Source organism: Notothenia rossii (assembly GCF_949606895.1).
Source record: "Notothenia rossii genome assembly, chromosome: 11".
Classification (NCBI taxonomy): Eukaryota; Metazoa; Chordata; class Actinopteri; order Perciformes; family Nototheniidae; genus Notothenia; species Notothenia rossii.
In genome coordinates, this window is record NC_136910.1 from 47,984,333 (window position 1) to 48,005,947 (window position 21,615).

General features: G+C 39.5%; 1 protein-coding gene across 3 annotated transcripts in view; it reads left to right on the forward strand.

Annotated features, from left to right (window-relative positions):
• Nucleotides 1-18,429, forward strand: part of sfswap (splicing factor SWAP) — a 56,767-nt gene extending 38,338 nt beyond the window's left edge. For all 3 annotated transcript variants that reach the window (XM_079659862.1, XM_079659863.1, XM_079659864.1), the window contains 5 exons: nt 1,095-1,489; nt 3,415-3,552; nt 3,954-4,097; nt 10,583-10,655; nt 17,740-18,429. In XM_079659862.1, the coding sequence (XP_079515988.1) occupies nt 1,095-1,489; nt 3,415-3,552; nt 3,954-4,097; nt 10,583-10,655; nt 17,740-17,805 (816 nt within the window). In that variant the 3' untranslated portion in view covers nt 17,806-18,429. The remainder of the gene's footprint in view (nt 1-1,094; nt 1,490-3,414; nt 3,553-3,953; nt 4,098-10,582; nt 10,656-17,739) is intronic.
• Nucleotides 18,430-21,615: the final 3,186 nt, after the last annotated feature.

Genomic DNA, 21,615 nt, shown 5'->3' on the forward strand with positions numbered 1-21,615 from the left:
AGCTGCTTTTAGAGCTACAACCCAGTTTCCGGTTTTGGGCAAACTGCGTGCGCATCACTCTCCCTCCTCAATGGAAAAGGTTAGATGGATTTAGGAACTTCCCCTCGATTCTATTGGCTCTAACAGTTCAAAAGAGATGTCAATCATCAAAATCAACCAATGGGTTCCGGAGAAACGGCAAATCCACCCAAATGACCCCAGAAGTGTTTTTTTTCTTTCTAAATCTCTCTTAAAAAGGTCACGTGTCACTTGTTTTGCATCAATCTTGATACAGGATACTTATTATATGTTATAGTTTGGATTCCTAAAGCTTTTAGTCTTCGATCCCATCATTCAAGGGTGGTTTTCACTATAAGTAATGTTTTTTTTTTTGGACGGACACTATAATTTTTTTTTTTTTTTTACTGTGTTCAATCTGAATTTACTTTAAAATAAAAACATCTGTATTAATTCTGGCTTTTCTACATCCAACTCACAGGTTTATCGTTGCTTTGAAAAAAAAAGATAATTAATGTTCCCCTTTTTTAGAAGTGAAGTTATGGTCATTTGTTCTGGGAATGTCATTATCGAGCCCGAGACCTAAAAAAACAGGCTTGGGGCTTAACAGGTTAATGCAGCATTTAAAATATTAAAAATGTGTATAATTCGGCCTGAAAAGTTAACGCTGTTAAGTTTTCTACAAGAAAACCAATGAAGTATTCTTCAGCTTTCACTTATAAGGAGGAATCTCAAACTTTTTCAAATTCTTCCTTTACCATCTGAGTTATATAATCCTGTAACATTGACAAAGATGGACACAGGGGTATTGCATAAATACATCTCTAATCTCAAAATCAGCCGTGTGCATCTCAGCAAGGAGACAAGCCCCCATATTGATTTGTCCACAGATCGAGAGATCAAGCGTTTGGGAATTCATTAATGTCCCTAATGTCAAAGAGGGAGACTGCATGTTAAAATAATCAATACATTGTTTTGTCTTCAAACCAATTTAAAAAGAGAAGGTCTACAGTCCAGATGTGTCCGTCAAAAACAATTCCTCTGCTGATATCTTCTTGTGTCTGATATATTCTGTCTACCATTTGTTTTCTCTTCAGATACAGGAAGCCCTCTCTGTCCTGTCCGGCCCCATGCCTCCTCAGATGTCCTCAAGTGCCCCTGCGTACGCTCAGGATCAAAGGCCCGCCATGGAGCACAAAGGAGCGTATCACAGCAGGGACGCTCCATCCTCCTCGTCCTCCTCCCACTCCACCTCTAGAGGATCGGCAAGGGACCGGGACAGAGAACGAGACAGAGATCGAGACAGAGATAGGGACAGAGAACGAGAGAGAGAAAGAGACAGGGAGAGAGATAGAGAAAGAGACAGGAACAAAGGGAAGGAAAAAGACAAGAAGAAGAAAAAACACAAGAAGAGGTCGAGATCGAGATCAAAGTCAAAGTCGAAGAGCAAATACTCCCTCCCCAGCGCCTACAGGAGGTCCCACAGGTCCCGGTAAGACATTTTGGCCCCACAACTGTCAATGGAAGGGCCGGAGAATCTCTTAAGTATCCCACAATTCAATTTGATCTCGATCCCAAGATGCTGTGGCCACATTTCTCACTGTACGACAATGTCGCGTTAACGTTTCAAGTTCAGCAAGATAAATGAGTCTTTTAGGACAACACACGGCAGCCGCGGCTAGTTGCCACAGACACAGCAATTTGGGAGGAGCACTTTGAATGTCTTCTTTTATGTCGTTGTTATTTTATCCTGCCGAAATCATTTCCTTTAACGGGACAGTAAATATCTGAAATATACTGAATCAAAGACCAACACACACTGTTGTTCACGCAGTGCAAACTAGAATGGAATTTTGAGAGCACGACCAAGGTCAAAGTTGTTCTTCTGACTTTGGCGCATTCATAAGGTTCAAGGTTCTTTATTTGTCATCCGAACTTAGTAGTAGTTATGTCGATGAACATCTTAGGTCACAGGCTTCTCCAACAGTGCAACACAATAATACAGAAAAACATAGTGCAAGTAAATATTAAAAAGTAAATACATTTAGAGAAATAGTTTTAAAAAAGTGAAGTAGTGAAATAAGAGTCTATATGCAAGCTATTGGAATAATATGTTAGATAAATAATGACTAAGTAGCAGATGGATGTTACGGATGTTGTTACAACAGTTCAGGTGTAACCGTGTAATAAGCTTTAAATGATGCTAAATCAACTTTTAAGCAAAGAGGATATTTAAAAACACACTTTTAAATCTATGACCGTGGTTTCGTTCTAACTTGAGGTGAGGTTTGATGAAAATCTGGCCAGTTTTTTTCCCGTAATCAATTATAGAGATTAGTCAAACAATCATCTTTTTTTAAGTTTCTCTGGATAGATACACACTCAGTTGGGAAAGCAATCTGTTTTTGGTAGTGCTGCTGTTAACCGTACGAGACATTTAATATGACAGGCTGAGAACATAATGATTAATGCCCGTCTGTTTAATATTTCACTCCAGCTGAACCTTTAAGTGAACAGAACACATATGAGGAAACACATTAAAGAAAAGATATGTTAGCTATTACTCCATCTTACTGTTTTCTATTAACCTTTTTATTTCTCATGTCCTGCTTCTATTGAAAGCAGAGAGAGAACAAAAGTGTGTATGTGAAATGAATTAGAGAAACAAACGCAGGGGTAAAGAGCACGACTAAAGAAAAATGGAGGATTAACAATGTAGGAGAAAGGAACATTTGAAGAAAGATGAACTGCGCTGAGAGGAAGCCATCAAAGATAGAGATCCGGCTGCTTTGTTCATGCCGTTTATCTGTCAAAGAGACCAATGTTTACCACACTGCTTTGTTAAGACACCCCAGCAAAGGCACACATTAACTTGGCTGTCCTTTTCCTCTCGGCTAAGTATCTTAGCAAAGGCGTATCATTTCCTTTTCTAACCCTGGCTTTGTAATGTCTCTAAATGACATGCATGCTTTGCATAGAAGCCAGTGAATAAAGCCTTGCTCTTTAACGCAGAGAAACCCTAGAAGAGAATTAATGTATCCATACATATTTAATACTGTTTACTTTTCAGACTAGTTTAGAAAAACACTACTTGGATACTGAGAGTCCATGTGATATAACGCTTCAAAGATTCAGGCCCAGTTGCATTGTATTTAGACTTTCTTTCTCGGCATTAATGCGAATCGTGACACATTAATGATACAGTCCAGATAGACTCACTGCAAACCGTTTGCTTTTCTTATTGTCCCTGTAAAAACAACCCTGATAGCTTGCTTTGTGTCTTCCTCTTGCACCTTATCACCGTCCTCTATACCTGTTGTTCATTTCAAATGCATCAGCTCATCTACCAATCTCAGCCTCGTGTAATTGAATGGCCTCTCCACATCTTTCGCTTTCTTTGTGCTCGTGTTTGGCCAGATCCCGCTCACACTCCCCGGGGAGGAGGGACAGGAGCGGGGGCGCCTCATCAGACAGGAGACGTGAGGACAGGGAGCGCGATCGCCATCATCCCAGCAGCAGCAGCTCCAGCATGCCTAGGGGGCATTCCAGATCCAGGTAAAGCCTATCAGCAGTGAGGGGGGGGGGGTGAATAAAGGGTCTACATGTACAGCTGTGTTTATTCTATCCCCGAAAACAACGATTACTAAACCTGTCAAGACAGAGGTGCGCCAACATTCCCACAATAAGGTGTATACCTACTATACATTGAGCAATGTTATAGATCGTGTCTTTGAGGGGAGATTTAGCCAACATACCTACAAGACAGACACTTAATTTCCAAATGACCTCTGATGGAAACGACAGTAGACACTTGCATGAATTTAAAGTAGGGCTTTGCTGAATGCAATCGCCTTCAGACAGTGTTCCCCGCCCCTTGATAAATTGTGTATTGTGTAGAGTTACTGGTAGAATCTGAAACGCTCGGTTCCCGTTCCACCCTTTTTTTTTCCTTTCAGGTCGCCTCCTGAAAAAAGGAAGAGTTCCATGTCATCCTCGAGGCAGATGCAAACGGTGGGCTCCTCTCTCTCCCCGTACGCCTCCCCCAACAGAGTCGTCCTGTCCCCGTCAGCTAGCCCCGCCTCCAGCCTGGCCCACTCCAGGTAAACTCCCACACTGTCAATCAAGCAGCTAATCCTTTAGATTGCTTTCCAAAGGGTGCTTTCCACTTCGGTTAAATGGATTCCTTGCGTCCCTCACTCGCGTCGTTTCCCTGCGTTTAGCCCCTCCCACCAGGGAAGCATGGAGAGACGCAAGGAAACCATGAGAAGCAGGGAAATGAGTTTTAAGAGCAATGGGACGTCCTTTCCTCCAGAGCGTCACGTGAAGCGACGTCCGTTTGTGATGACGCCGCACAGCTGATGTCTGGCAGCAGCTCTGTCCCCGTTATTTTCACAAACACCCCCGCCTCACATTTACTGACATAAACATTTGTATCATCTGTTGTAGACCCCAATAAATAAAATAAAATAAGAACTCATTCTCAAAAAAGATAAACGCCACTCTTAAAATGTATAAACGAAAAAAAACGATCATGAAAATGTTTCCAATAAATGAATAAAATGATTTTTGACCGCTTTGTTGTTCAGATATATCACATATTTGTAACTAAATTATACATGAATTGAAAAAAAACACAGTATAAACTGAGGAGTGAGTCCTGTGAGGTTCATGTGTTTTCTTCACTCTGCTGGGAAACTGCTCTCATGTCAAGAAGCATCAGATCAGTGCATGCGCTGTATCGTCCAATCAGTGAGCGATACACAGTAAGGGGGCGGAGCGAGTGGCTGAGGATTTCATCGGAGGATGGTCTGCTGGTTCCTCGGTTATCGCTCCTCCGTTATCGCTCCTCGATCCTCGGTCCTCCGGCACAAAAAAGGCCACTGGGACGCTACTCAAGATGGCGCAGACAAATCAACTTCCGGTGATACCGAGACCGAGGAGCGAGGAAATGAAAAATAAAAGAAGTGAAACGCACCCAAATGATTGTTTTGGGAGGAGAAGATTTATACAATTTAAACTCCTCTCAGTTTTATTCAGAGCAACATATTGTTGCCTCCAGGTCTTCGAAGCATCCTTTTCCAATGAATCTAGTAGTTCAGTATTGAAATATTTGGCAACCTGTCAAAACGTAGCTGATACAGCCAACGGACAAACTGAATATGATGTCCGATTCATTTCCTATCTCTAGGATTCGACTGCAGTAACACTTGGTTAAAAACATGCTGTTACTGTATTGTCTTTTTTTCTTTAGTCTAAAAAAACTACTGCTCATGAACCTGATCTCCTGAACAATGATTGTCCAATCGTACTCTATTTAGAAAATGTAACAATGATGGCTGGCCTGTCAAGCTTTGGATTTCTTCATATGTTGAAATGGGGCTAAGTAAAAGTGATTCAAGAACTTAAAGGGTGGTCCAGGTTAATTTTTCCCTCTTAGAAAAAAGCAGAGAAGGTAAAAGTCTAAGCACTTGATTTAACAGTGTTGTACCTTCGAGTTGAGCAAAACCATGCAGACTCCTACCTACAGGTATAGTCTTGTTGTAGAAAATGCTTACCGGTAATTGTAAGGGTGATGTGGACACTTTTTCTACGATTTAGATTCAGATTTAAGATTCTCCAGAAAAACGTTCTACCAGTGATAGTTACATTCATCCAACACATTATTTATCCTAAAAGCCTAACATTTTAACATACTGTCATATTTGAAATAAGAACAATTAAGAATAAATCTATCCTCTGTTATGCTTCACCACAAAAAAGCTAAGCACCCAATCTGTTAAGTCATTCTTATAATAAGTGTATAGCCATTGTATTTGGGAGCATTTTAAAGGCAGACAGCATATTCAACCAATTTGTGGAGCCAACATTACTTTAATTAGACGTGTAGCTGCAGCTAAAATCATTTTGTCAACAGCAGAATTGATGCCCGCCTGCTAGGAATGAGAAGCCTTCCATTACCTACCTCCATCTGAAATCAATCACATATTGAAAAACCTGCTTTTGAGTGGTGAATATGTCAGACATTGTAAACTGCAGATGTGCTGTTTGCTCAAATTGAAAGCTTCCCAGGTGTTGCAACAGTAACTAAGGGGTATGTAGCTTAGCAACCAGTCAAATAATGTATGTCCTGGATACCTAATGCACTGCTCTACCCTTCAGGACACTGCTGCAGACTGAACACCAATTGATGTATGTGTCGTGTCCTTTTCATCCGTGCGTGTAGTGTGCCTTCCTCAGACAGCTGTACCATCCAAAAAGAGGAGCTAAATACAACTGTCATAATAGGTTCACTCTGGTGGGTAGAACTAAAGCCAGGCCTTGTCCATGATGTCAAAGGAATTCTTAATCCAGAACAGAGACTCGAAATATTAAATCTAAAGAGCCAGTGGCTAATATCCGACGTCTTTTCAGCTCCAAGGTCGTAAAGGCATTCAAGGCAACGGACACAGTGTCTTCTGAGGGCTCGGGGTTGTTGGTCTGCCGTTGAAGATATTTCTGACAAAGAAACAATTAAAGCCGCATACATTAACTTCTGAAAAAGTAGAGGGCAAAATATAGGGGATACGTGGTCTGCAAAATGATATCGTCGCTGAATCACTGGTGGTTTTTGGACACGACAAGTAAAACGGTCTAGTTCACAGAAGAAGGTTTAGTGTTATGAATTGTCTTTGGGTAGAAAGCAGCTGTGTGCAGAGAGTTCTGCTACAATGTCAATTTGTCAGCAAAGAGAGGGACTGGGGCTGAAGTAAAGCTCATCATTAATCCAGCATAGGTCATGAGAAATTCATTCATTTGTCGATACTCAAACCCCTTTGATTCAGTGGATTTAGAGAAGTGAGACAACCAATAAAAGCCGGCAAGAGGACAGATTATCCTATTTCGAAAACAGAGGTAGAAAATATCAAAAGGACAACATTTTAAGAATAGCAGGAAAGTTCTCCAATATGGATGTTTTTAATAATTATGATCAAAGTGTTTTCGTTACTTCTTTTTTTAAGTAAGGTACGTTTATTTATTTAGCACATTTTCAGACATAGAAGCAATTCAAAGTGCTTTACGTCATCATTAACACTTAACAATAAGACAACAGAAAGGAACACATTAAATAAACATAATGGAATAACAGATTCATGCATAAAAGAGATACAGAATTGTTTAAAAACAACATTGTAAATACGGTAGGTGCTAAAACAAGACTTCTGGGTAAGCAGATTAAAAAAGTAGTGTTTTTAGCCACGACTTAAAGTAGGGTGGTTTTCAGTCAGAAATCATGAGATTCAAGAAGTTCAGATGTTCAGAAATCTGTGAAATTCAAATAATCAGTTGTCTCATTCAAGCATTGTAAAAAAAAAAAACGATTCGTTCTGCCTCCTCAGCCTGACAGAAAATCATACATATTTTTTCTAAAGAAAGTTTAGACTGCCCATAAACCCATTTCCAATAGAACATTAGGGGGAAAAGGAACATCCTGTCGCCTGGGTTGCAACTGCATCAACAAATTAGCCTGAATATTAAAACAAATTCATGTATGGAATAATCTCAGTCGAGGACAGCAGGAGATCCTTGGGAGCATCAGCCAGGCGTACGTCAGGATGATTTGATAACTCGAGGCCAGCGTGATCACCGGGGGGATACACGTGTATTTGCATCTTAAATATTTTTGCAATATTTAAAATAAAGTGGTGTAATCCAGAGGAAAAGACAAAGTGTAAACATGTTATTCGATAAAATGATCAACAACACATGAACTGCTACTGCTGTGGAGATAAATCAAAGAAAGAGTCAGTCATCTGCTCTTTAACAATATGATAATGTAATCAACAGTCTGCCACTTGTTGTAATTCACTCCATAACGACCCGACAGACACCATCAAGAAAGAGGTCAACAATGTATTGTCAGTGCTTTCAAAAGAGATTTGTCCTTTGAATAAAACATCAAATCCGTCAAGCCTCTTATCACCGGCCTAAAATACATACATTTCTTCAAATGTCGTCTTTTTAATATTTCACTGTCAGTGGGGAAGTAGAATCCTGTGTGCAGGCAGGGTACGCAGTCTTGATGCAAATCTCTTATTTAGTTATGCCAGTCATAAATAGGCAAACATCAGTTTCTGCACCTTATTTAAAGCTCTATAGATCTTATGCTCCACATCTTTACGGAGCATGTAATTCTACAAACATGTTTTAAATCACTGAGTGACCACAACAACAGAAACACCTGTAGGCCAAATGCATTGTATTTACCTAGCCCTGGGTAAATGCTGCCATAGTGTTATACTTTATCATAGTTTGCATAGTTTTTGTCATCATTCTTATCAGTTTTTCAAATTTCACTCTCTGTTAGAGGGTTTTAAATCCAAAATAATCATAAATAAAAGCACACAATGTGAAAGAAGCTGCAATAACGGTTTTTAGATGTCTTGAAAAATGCATTTAGCAGATAACTGATGTCCTGCTTTGGTTTTATTCGCTCCTCCAGACTTCCAATAAAAGCTGTTAGATTTGGAAGAGGCCGTGTTATTGTGTTGGTAAATCAATACCAATGCATTATTAAAAGTGAATTTGCGTATCGGATTTGAGCAAATGTTTAGCGAGTAGTAAACAGAAGTGTTTATGAGTCTTTGATTTGTGGAACCCGGAACTTTTAGAGAACTGTGATGTTTTCCCCCAGAAGCATTTATGAGTGATGACACACATGTTTTGCTTGGACAACACAAAGGCTCCTTTTTTGCGCAGTGACAGTTTATAACTAAGGTATTTCATGAACCCTAATTTCATGCTCTTCAGAAGCTTTGTTTGTTTCCAAAAACATCACCAGGTTCACCTTTTTGAAAAGGCAAGACTCAAATGATTTCTGTTTTTCTTTTGAATATTTGTCGCTGGAATGTTGTCATTTTCTGTCTTTTTCTTTAGCGCACAATTATTCGAGCAGCCACATAAGAATGTGATTGGCTTGTTTTTCAATTTTAGTTATAAAAGAAAACTATATTTGACTTCCTACAAAAGATTGGACTAGTGCCGCAAGCCATAATAATCTAAAATGGTCTATTCAAAGGGAGCAATACCCACCATTGTCCCACTTTCTCATTGGACTGAAGCTGTAAAACTCCATGGCATCAGAAGCGGTCTGTTCTGCAATCTCCTGTCACCCGTTGTGTTCAATCAACTTGATGTGCATGCAACTCTGTCTATTTTAAAATCTCTTGATACATTTTGAAATGTTTAGATGGTGAAAAGGTTAAACACTGGACATGGTGTTAAAGGGGCCCTATTAGGCTTTTTGGGGTTGACCCTTTCCGGTAGTGTGTAATATAAGTTTTTGTGCATGTTAATGGTCTGCAAAGGTTTCATTCCCAAAGTTTCCTCCAGAGAGAATTTCTCTAACACACTCCCCGCTGATTGAAGCATCTCAATTTGACTCCTTTGTTTACTTATGTAACAAATGCCCCTTTCACACCAAGGCGGTTCCCGTTCTAGCTCCGTGCTTGCGCTCTTCTGCTTCGGAACCGGTTTTTCTTTTCAGCCCCCGTTCTGTTCACACCGCCCAGAGCCCGACTGGTGCTGCCGCTGCTGCGTCATGACGTCACCGTTTACGTTGCTGATTTTCTCCCCAACGGCACTCATAACAACAACAACGGGCCTGCGTCGGGTTGATGATCGTGTTACTTTTAATCATACGAAGCCAGATTAAATTAAATAACGACTTCTCCAACCTTATACTTTTCTCATAAAGTCACATCAATATGTAACATTTGCACTTCTATTGGCTAGTGCTCGAACACATTGTATGTGATAGGCTAAGGGGCGGAACATATACAAGTGGTTGACCAATCACAACAGAGCCAGCCAGGCAAAGACCTTTTTGAAAATTAAAACATGTAAACATGTCACATGAGAGGCACAAAATACAAATCTGAACCGGAAAATTAGAATAATACGACCCCTTTAAATCTGCCACCTGCAATTTTGTACCCATTTGTTTGATAATGCTAAGTGTTTGCTTTATTTCTAGGTCAATATCTTAATTTGTAAAGGTCTATTGCCATTCCTTACTTTCCTCTAAGTCTTGTTTATAACTTTCCAATACATCTTTTGATGTTTGTTCAACTTTAAAAACTGTAAGAAGATATCAGAATACCTTTATTAGTCCCACAGAGGGGAAATGTACGTAGTTACAGCAGAAAAAGAGCCACAGACAGCTTACTGTTACATATGTTACATGTATTAAAAAGTACTAAGTTATGGTATAATAAAAAAAAAAATAAAAAAAAAATTACATAATTTTCCAAATACACATCTTGTAACAGTTCTTAGGATTTAGCAGCCAGGTATATATAGCACAGTTTTAATGGCATATAGCACATATTGCACATAGTTGAATGGTATTTAACAGCAGCAAGTTACACAATTTACTAAATACACATCTTGTACGTGTTCTAAGGATTTAGCAGCCAGGTATATATTACACAGTTATTAACGGCATATATATATATATATATATATATATATTGCACATATTGTATAGTCTCTTCTGGTAAAATCATTTGTTTCCTCTTCTTTGTCCCTCCCTCTCTTCTCTCTGCAGGGGTGACTCTCTGGAGAAGGCAGTGGCAGTGGCTTCATCCTTAGTATCCTCCGTTCAGTCCAAAATAACTCAGGTATTGTTTTTTGCTTTTATTCCAGAAATGTCGTCCACTGACCTTTGCGTCCGAGCACAAACTGAGTGCTGTTATGTCTCAGGGAAGAAGAATAAAGTGCCCCCTTGTTATTAAATATAGAAATAGTTATTTTGTTATTCTATCCGCATATTCTGCTTTATCTACTGCATGTTTGTAAAACACATCCAAGCATTATGTTTTGATTTAGCCTAATTAGTTTGAACCCTAATGGTAGCTTGAAAAGATGTTCTTCAGTGTCGGAGAAATAGGAATAGCCAAGTATGTCTTGCGTGTAGCGTCTGTGACGGATGTATACAGTTTGGGTATTATTCATTTTGATTTATTTCTCATTTGATTTTGAACCTCTCGATTAAGGGTTTGGTCTAGCCGCACCTGCTTCTTATGACCAGCTTATCTTTGTCCTGAAGCCATTTTCTGTATATCAGGAACACTTTCCATTGAATCCCTCTCATTGTGCAGTTGCTCGTGCACATATTACGTTTTGGTGATACATCTTCAAAAGCCACTGCATTTTTTCTATTAGGTTGAATAGCACGCGTGCTCTGCTTGTATGGAAGTCTATGAGGAAATCACCCTACTTCTCACATGATTTATAACATCAGTTAGGATTATCCTGACAACTTTATGGTCTACATTGTTAATAACAGCATGATGTTAATTTGTCCATCAGCTCGACTTAAATAGCGAAAAAGCAGCATATTCTTTAGGGCGGAGCTTCCTGTGTTGCGTAGGTTAATTTAACTGCAACATTTTGCCTTAAGAAATGCCTTTTGTTCGATTGCGTTTTGTGAACAGGGATACATTTCCTACAGGAGGCTTCAAAACAATAGTGTAAAATTCCAATAGGTGACTTTGTCCACTTCTTATATAGCCTATTGTGTTCTCATCATGAACTTCTGATTTGGTCATAAGCAAGTGTTTGTCGAGGCTTACAGTCCAAGCAGCTGGATTCTTGTTTTGGTTGTAGATGGATCTCTACCTCCTGCACTCCTTCCGGGAGCGTTGCCAAAAGTATAGGAGGGCCACGGCTAAATACTGGTTGATGCTAGTTGAGAGGCTTTTCGATTGCAGAGACCTTGGCAAACCTGCCTCGTTCAAAAATATGTTATTCGGATGTGGCATTGACCTCTCTGCAGAGGAAGCAGGCAGAGCTAATGTGCCATCGTTCAGCACTTCTAAATCCAGAGCAAAGAGAGGGTTACCACCTCCACTGAGACACTGGAGGTCATGTCCAGAAGGTGTTAATCCCAAAATAAAGATTCATCAACCTCAGAGGCCAAATCTCCGGTGAGAATTGTGGTTCAGTATTTTTGTAATGTGAATTTGACCTTCTTTGCTGTAGATTATGTAACGGTTTTCAGTTGTTCCAATCGTGCCTTCAAGTGCCTATTATCCGTATTTTCACTTCACTAAAAATATCTATATGACGCGTGAAAAAGTTTGCTCCAACCTACAAAGAATTGCTATGTATTATTCAACTTTGTGGCTTGCTACTTTGTTTTGATTCACCACTTTTCATTTGTTCTTAGCGTCAGAAAACAGACAGTTAGCAACTACCTAGTTAACATAGTGGAGCATTGAAGAAGCTGCACATCCACAAACGTTCTCAGATTGGTAGAAACCAAAAACAGAGCTGAAAGAGAGTCAATGCTGGACTCCAACACTCCAAACGTATGCCAATGTTGCTCTGTAACTGGTCAAATGTTGTCTGCTGCCCCAGAGTGACCTAAATACAGTTATTGTGGGTTTAAAACAACAAAACTGATTTATTTATTTATTTTTTGACTTGATGACTGCTATTGTCAGCGTGTCACAGAAGCCACGGCCTCATGTTGCGTGTTAAAGATAGCAAAGAGACTTCCAAACATACAATTACAGCAATCACACTTGCGAATCTGCGTGCAGCCACTCTCTCACAGTCGGCGTTCAACCGAATGTCACGCTGCCAGCGCTTTCGGAATTGTACGTGCCCCATCTGTTTGGATATGACACATTGCATGTAGCACAGTGCTCGGCTGTGTCTGTGTTTTGATTACCCATGGAGCATTGCGTCCCTCATTTAGGTGTTAGAGCACACGATAATAGGAATGTTATGTCTGGATAAGTGGTCTCACACGTATCTCACAATGTAAAATGATGATCTCGGTACACATTCTATACGCCCTGATGAAATTACAATGTCCAATTTATGCCTGTTTGTCTAGCTGCTTTCAGAAATGCAGCTTAATGAAATGCATGCACACGCACCAGTATATTGAGGGATGAGCATAAAGCTACCAGCTGAATAGATGACAGGAAAGACAGAAGAATGTAAAGGTCACCATTCATTTCAAATGTGTTTTTCTGTTTTTGTCTCTCTACATATTTGTGTCATTGCTTTCTTTAATGAGCAAAAAGGCTCAAATGCTGTGTATATAAGACAATTGTACCATTTCATTTTATTTGTTCTGTTCATGGTAAGCACAACTTAATGTATAACAATTATTTACAAAATATGTCCCAATAAACACACCATACCTGAAAAGGAGCAGGGAGAAGAAAATAATATTATAACTAATGCTGTCAAAATTATCGCGTTAATGGCGGTAATTCATTTTTTGAATTAATTGCGTTAAAATATTTAACGCATTTAACGCATGCGCAGAATGGCCCGCCCCATACATCCCACCAGTTGTAGCGCCAGGGTATGGCTGGGGTAGGCTACAGCCATACCAAGAAATGGCTTAGCCCCACCTTGAAAAATGATGTTAAAGTAAACAAAATAAAGTCCGCCAACTCGCGCGGAGTACATTGCACAGACAGCAGTTAGTAAGATTGATTTCAGTAGCCACTTGTCTGGAAATACCAAAGACTAGAAACGGTTTTGAAACCTTTTGTCACGTAGTGATTGTCTTCTCAATAGAACATCTTTGATAATGTCTTCTGGCCAATCAGAATCAAGATAACGGCGTGGTGTTGTTGCAGGAAGTCCTGACGGAGAATACTTTTGCTGTAGTACATCTCTATATACATCGATACAACATGAAATAAGACCCCACGGTTTGATGATTGATAGGTGTGTGGGCTGTCTTTCATTTTGACACACAGAACAATGTTATAATAAACATACATACATACATACATACATACATACATACATACATACATACATACATACATACATACATACATACATACATACATACATACATACATACTGTATGTTAAATGGATATATCTGCCTTCTTTCATTTATCTTTCCATTCCCACAACAATATACATAAAGAAATGGCATATTTTGGACATAGTTCGAATAGTGATTAATCATGATTAATACATTTTTAAGCTGTGATTAATCTGATTAAAAATTGTAATTGCTTGACAGCCCTAATTACTGTATAACATAATATAATTTATATTACCTGCCCCTTTCTCTAAAAATAAAAAATAGAAATAGATGGTCTGTCCTTCATATTTCCTTATTCACAGCCAATCAGAAACACAAAAACTATTTTTTTTAAAACGTAGTTCCCACTTAGGCAGTTAACGGAAAGAAACAAAAGGAAAAAAAGCATCACATGAACAAGGAAAAGTGTGACATCTGAGTCCAACTGAACTAGAATCAGTTACCAAATGCTGCCACACTGTTTTCTCTTCAGTCATTTCATTAATCATTGTTGTTTACGTTTTTCTTTAACTGCTATAGTAATATACTTTTCAATATACTGTTGTAGCTTAAATATGACCACAGAGAAAAACCCCTCCAGTGAAATTCCTAATCAGTTAGCTTCATTTGTCAAAGGCATTACATCTATTCCAAGATGAAAGACGTTTCCCGGAACCGTGTCACAACTTTAATTATTTATGCTTCTTTACATTTTCAGCTTGGATTACTATCTTTGATTAAAAATCCTGAAATGTCAGCAATGAGTGATAGGGCCTGATGTTTAGAGAGGAAAATGTGGGCTGTAGCCTCAGGGGGAAGCTAGATTATTTAGCACTAGGAGTATAAAACCTGTGTAGCAACCGTTATATACAAGAAAACGGGTGTAGAATGTAGAGAGGTTGATCAGCGTCTGGGACTGGAGCTAATGGAGGTCAATAGAGTGTGAGTGGAGAGGAAACTTCTGTGAACATCGGTACAACTTGCACAGAATTGGGAACGCATTCCCTCCACTGTTTGTGTGAGAGAGACCGTCTGCAGCGAGGGTCTTTGTTTACTTTCCACGCATACAGAACCACTCATTGTAAATCTCCTCATTCTTCAACCAAAAACACCCGTTTTTTCTTCCTTCCACATAATCAAACACAACTCCTGCCTTCATCGCAGCACACATGAAAACATGCCGTTCGCTGCTGTTGCAACATGCACAGATCCAATAACTACTTCTAGCCCATCTGTGATGTCTTACAAACACATATTGAATAATTCAGCACATCCTCATCTGCCTAATGGTCTCCTCTTCCCTGAGGCCGCCTGGTTGCTATTCGCCTCAGCCCCTTCTCGCATTTCCCCCCCGTTTGCCTTTGTTACGTCTTCTGTCGCCTCTACTTCTCTTAGCTTTACATTTGTTGTGTTTGATGAATGCTTCGTGCACTTGGACTGGTGTGTTTTTCTTTTTTGGAAATCATTTTAGATTCTTCTACAAGTTAAGATAACGGAAAGGTAATCTAAGTTGTCTTTGAGTTTGATAAAGCCCCTGTCACACTGTCCCGAAATTGACACCCGATGGATACACGATTAAGGAAATGTTGAAATTCAGCTCTGATCGTAACAACATCGGGCCATTCGTGAGGGCATCTTAAACCATCGTATGACCGCCGGTGGAGTTTCTCAGGCTCCGGCAGCAACTTCGGGGGCGGTGGCAAAATCTTAGGCATCACAAAGCATTGCCGAAGGACCTTGTGAAGGATCATTTTCGTGTTGACTTCGTGTGTCCATTTTGCCCTTCGTAAAGGCATTCGTGAGGGCATCTTCAGCCATCGTGTGATCGCCGGTGGAATTTATCAGGCTCCGGCAGCAACTTCGGGAGCGGTGGCAACATCTTTGGCATGCCAAAGATGGCTTAAGATGCCCTCACGAATGGCCCGATGTTGCTACGATCAGAGCCGAATTTGAACATTTCCTTTATCGTGTGTCCATCGGGTTGTTTTATTGCACAACAAAATCATGTAAACATATTATGTAAATAACCCAATTTGAAACTAAAAAGGATATCATTTATTTTGAAGGCGAGGAAGTTGTTGTTGCTATGGAAACAACATGACGGAGATATCGTAATAATAACGTAATATCTTCTACATATAAAGACGGATAAAGTAAAGAACAAAGTCTGAACATATCAGTACAGTATCATAGTACTTTAACATAATCGTTTTTGTTACTTTCATTGCAGTTGTATGTCTTAAATGTAATGTAAATGTTGCCTTCGTGTGTGGTTCGGGGCCATCTTCGTGCGAAATTCACAATTCCATATTCGTGTGTCCAATTTCGGGACAGTGTGACAGGGGCTTTACAGATACAAAAAAGTGTGGAGAACTTATCCCAGGGAGGTGTGAGATGAAGAAGAAACCTCTTTTACCTTGCAGACCTAATTAGAAGAACATCTGTGAAATGTCTTCCTATGACGCAAAGTCACTTTTCAACTATTTTAGATGTATTACATGTGTATGTAGTTTAAACAAAAAGGCAAGCTAAGTCCTCATGTAATCTTGTATTTATGTTTGGTAACGTGTTGGATGATTTAGGTTAACATCCTATAAATCCTTCAGTATCATTATTGGCTTTCCCCTGTGAGTGACAGCTGTATTGTTACTTGTGATGATCTATTAATGTAAAGAGAGAGGCTTTGCACCCCGATGTGAATAACGTGGATCATTGTTTGTTTGCCCCATTCTGTGAACACGTGTGTGTGTGTGTGTGTGTGTGTGTGTGTGTGTGTGTGTGTGTGTGTGTGTGTGTGTGTGTGTGTGTGTGTGTGTGTGTGTGTGTGTGTGTGTGTGTGTGTGTGTGTGTGTGTGTGTGTGTGTGTGTGTGTGTGTGTGTGTGTGTGTGTGTGTGTGTGTGTGTGTGTGTGTGTGTGTGTGTGTGTGTGTGTGTGTGTGTGTGTGTGTGTGTGTGTGTGTGGAACAGCAGCCTATTGAGTGATTTGATATGACAGCTCCTTCCCTCTGTGATTACAGCCGTTAATTTGTCTCGTCTGTCAGGAAAACTCAAGGGTGGATTGTCCATGCGTGTATGACTAACTCTGGGGAGGGGGGGGGGGGCAAATAAACACCTCCTATTCAGCAATGAAAGCATTCGCCCCCTGGTCAGCAACATTCATATTCCCACCTGAAAGGGGAAGGAAATAAATTAGATTTTTTGGCAGCGCCCTCGTTGCTGTGTTCCCCTTTTCTTTATTGTTTGACTGGAGATAAAAGGGTTTAAGAGGAGGTGATGCACCTATTGCTTAGTGCTTATAGGGAATATACTGTGCTTAAAACATTCCACATGTTTAAAGAAGGGTAGAGGCAGAGGGCAGGAAGCACACTCCAAAAGAAAGTCCTGATTTACAACTGTATATTAACCTTTAATATGAGAGGCTGGCTCACGGTGGTAAAACCAAGCGATGAGATAAAAGCATCGGAAAGCAGCACACTGGGGATTTGGCTCTCAGTGAGCACTACTAGCACTACAGGGAGTCATTTAAATGAAATGAATATCATAATAGCTTTGTCTGTTAATTACTCTACAGTAACATAGTTTGTTTACTGTTTTTCCCCAAATACCTTTTTAGTCCCCGGTTTTAATGGTCATAGATCAATTTGTATTTTTCTCAGCAATCCTTTGTTGGAGTTTGAGAGCGATCAATAAATGGGTTTAATTGGAACCACAGCAGGTTATGGAACATTTTTGAAAAGTATTGCACACAATCTGATTCAGGAGTATTTTTGGCTGTGATGATGCTGGGGATTGTCGTTACACCCCATTTAGTGTTATTGTTATACCCAAAGGTGTATAATAAGATTCTGCTCCCACCTCTCTTAACCCCAGTTATCAAATGACTGATGTGTATTACAATAACCTCCTCTCTTTATTCAGGATCTGATGGCCAAAGTGCGCGCCATGCTTGCCACCTCCAAGACCTTCCAGCCTCCCACTTCCTGAAGAAGGCGGGGCTATCCACTGGCTACTACGACCTCGGCCAATCAGCGAGTGGCATTCTCCGATTGCCTGGGGATTCATGAAAGCCGGGATCTGTTTTATCTCCCTGTCCTTGATTTTGATTTATGATTTTATTTTTGTTTGAGCACCAGTTTGGCATGTCTTATGCAGTATTGTAAAATGGACATTAGGGCACTCATTGAAACAATATATGATGTCATCCCTGATTTAAGAAAATGTTGGTGCAAATGGGAAAAATATTCAATTTATTGCATCCAGTTTTAAATCGCTCTTTTCTCCCACACGGTGACTTTGCAGCAACACAAAGAGCTGCTGGAGGTCCGAATTCCTTTCCTTCTATGAAGGGTTGTGTTGTTTTGATAATTCAAGTATGTCCTCCATCATCTTCTTTCCTCTGCAGTTGTTTTCCCTCTTCTTCACCCCCCCCCCGAGTTGTCTTCGCTCTCCAGCAATTTACACGTCTGCTTGAGAAGCCCTTTTCATTTTCTACTCTGTCCTTCAGCCGTAGTGCGTGGCCTTCTTCTGTTCCTGGTTTGTACTGTAATGGACTCTAATGCAGAACAACTTTCTAATCAAAACTGTCAATAAAGTTTCAATTATGATTTACTTTGACCCTTTTTTTCTTTATATCTGGACCTTTGGGGGCAGAGTCGAGTGTGGAAAAACAGTTTACCCCCCCCCCCCCCAGTCCTCCTCTTCACCGCCCTTCATCGTGGATTTTGTGATAAGATTAAAGAAATGATGTTTACTGCCCCCCCAAACCTTCACCTCGTTGACTGTACTGAGTTTAATGTCACAGCAGCATTGCTGATAACCCCAGACAAACATCACTGCTGATGGGCTGATATCCTTCAGGTGTCTGCTGATGCCCCGACAGTTAAAGCAGGGTACAGATACATTCAATCTGCGCTGGTACATGCTCATACAGGATTAAATGTTCAAAAAGATATCCCTCTAAAGGCCCATGCAGAGCCTTAAAACGAATCCATAACATTTCTAAATCAATGAAAATGAAAAACACGGAAGATACCCCAGATACTAAACACCCATTTTAAGTTTTTTACAGCAGAAGGGTGGTGATAAAGTTCTGATGTAGGCTAGATCTGGGTCTAATACCCAGAGTAAGACCTAATGATAGAATACATCATCCCACGTTGGTACTTGGGTCTGGAGAAACGCTCACATCAATTTTGGCACGTCTATTTTTAGATTCAAAGGTTTTATTGTGCACATAAGCAAGCTACAGCGTAGAAATGGCAATGAAAATATTATGTCCCGAGCTCCTCCAACAATGCAATAGTTATATAAGACATAAACAATAAAACAAAATAAAAAATAATGTTTAAAGAAGTCTATTTAATACACATAAATAATATGATATAAATACATATTGTGCAGTAAGATTATATTAAATATGGTTTATTATTACAGTGATAACTATGTATTTGGTTAGTTAAAGAACTGAATAAAAGACCATTCAAACAAACATGTGTAGGCTATGCTATGCAGCAACAGCTTAACTGTAAAGTACAGCGCTACATCATCAGCATAGCATCGTATTTAAAAACATATTTTAAACAATTAGAGAAAATAAGAGGTTAAACTCGCACACTAGAGGCTCATCAGATGTACCGGAGGACTGTGGGAGACCCTTTCAGATCAACTGTGTTCTGATTGCGATGTTATTAGCTGACGACAAGACCATCGTTTTCACAAGCAATGACATTGTCAGTGAAACTAAGAAGCCTTTCATTCCCGACAGTCGTCGCTTCGAGGAGCTTCAGGGAAAGTAGTCAGAAGCTTTGAGTCGCTCTCCCTCACATGCGAACTGACGCTAAAAATAGCAAAGGAGGTACACCAACTGCTCAATGCCAATGCGCTCCTGCACTCGACACCTCGTACTGAGGCAACATCAAACGCTTCCCAACTGCACCGCTGACCCCAAAGCTCCACAGAAGGTAAACTTCAAACCTCTCTTCACTTCAGTAATACTCAGTTCTCCCCTTCTGCCCCGGGACATGAGAACACTGAATATCCTCTCCTGGTAAACATAAACAGCTGAAACAAACACAGTTACACTGGAAAACATGCTGCTCTAAGTAAATAAGTAAAGAGATCTCTGCCAATAGAACAAGTGGAAATTCTTGAAATAAGATGGGATATATAGAGATGAGTCAGATCTTGTTATTAGCTGGGGAAACTTCTTTTGAATTATATTCTACCAGAATCAAGAAATGTTGTGTTGCAAAATAAGACTCAAAGGTTTTCAGTTTTCTGATGTAAGTTGGTGATTTTCCAATAAAATGAAAACAAACTTGTTTCATCTGAGATCAAATGGAAAAAAATATGTCTTAAAAAGATGCATTGTCTAAAAACAATACATTTCATCTGACTGCATTGTAACTCATTAAGTTATTTGGTCTGATATCAAGTGTATAGATATATTCTGACTAGATATTAGACAGAAATACTAGTTTTTGTAGTGTAGCTGGTTTTCCTTTGTCTTCACATTATTGTCCCACTGTATTGATTATTATTTTTTTAGTATCATTACTTGGTAAGTCGGAATTTAATTGTTATGTTATTTAAGTGCATTCAACAGTCAACTGAATTTAATATAGTTCTTGAAATAATTAATCATTTTGCATTGGGTGAAATGGACTTAAATCCCATTTCTACAGTATTGCATTAGGTCTATATTGTCTCCTTATTCCTTAAAATATGCCATAATATAGAAGTGTGGAGTGAAAATGTGAAAAACTGGTACTTCTTAATATTTGAATGGGATTTAAAAAGGCAAAGAATCAGTCAATAATCCTTGAAATGTAAACCATGACCACTTTCGGCCACACAATTCCACCACTTTTTGTGTTCTCCACTTTAACTAAGCATCTTATAGAACAAATCAAGGTGCAGCAATAATACGTAGTTTCACATTTGCCCGCTCTTTCCCTTTGAACAAGGGTTCTTTAAGGCCAAGTGAAAAGATTGAATTGATTTCACGCTGCTTTAAATATTGGCAGATATTTTCTAGAGTCTAGTGAAGTATCAAGTCATTCTGAAACTGGCCAAGTCAGAGACCATTCATGCAGAGATGGTTAGTCTCAGATTGAATTAAAAAAACAAAAAAAATATGAGGTTGAAAAAACTCACGATAATGCACCTGCTTGTAAACCTGTGTGTCCTTGTGAGCTAATTAGCTGCTCATTAAATTGTTGAACTGACCCTTTCAGCACAGATAGTATCATAATTGCTAAAACATGCTGAGTAAAAAACGATTAAGAGTCTTGTTTTATTTAGATAATTGATTTTCTAATGCGACCCCACTGGATAACAGACCTTATAAACAAACCCTTAAACCTAGAACAGTGCAGATCTCAAGCAGGTGTGTCTCCCTCTTCCCTCCCAAACAAATGAAACTTGAATTGCCCCTCCTGGGCTCCCTTACAGTCAAGTTTGAAGCAAAGATAGCACAAACTGGGATTCATTTATCTCTTACAGAGCACTACTTTAATGGATCATCATTAAATGTTGGGTGATTCATTCCTCCACAGATGTTCCTGTTAAAAAATGAGACTACATTTAGATGGATGTCAGTTTCTGAGCCACAGCAGACCACCATGTGGCTTTCAACAGATGAGCTAAGCTTTCTTTTTATTCTGACAGCTTTCTAGAAAATGCATTTTTGCTTAAAAGTAATTTGCTTCTTAAGCAGGTGTTTGTCATTCTGTTGAATTGTGAGTCAAAACAACCATGAGCGGATTCATTGAGCATACTGTCATACATCACCCC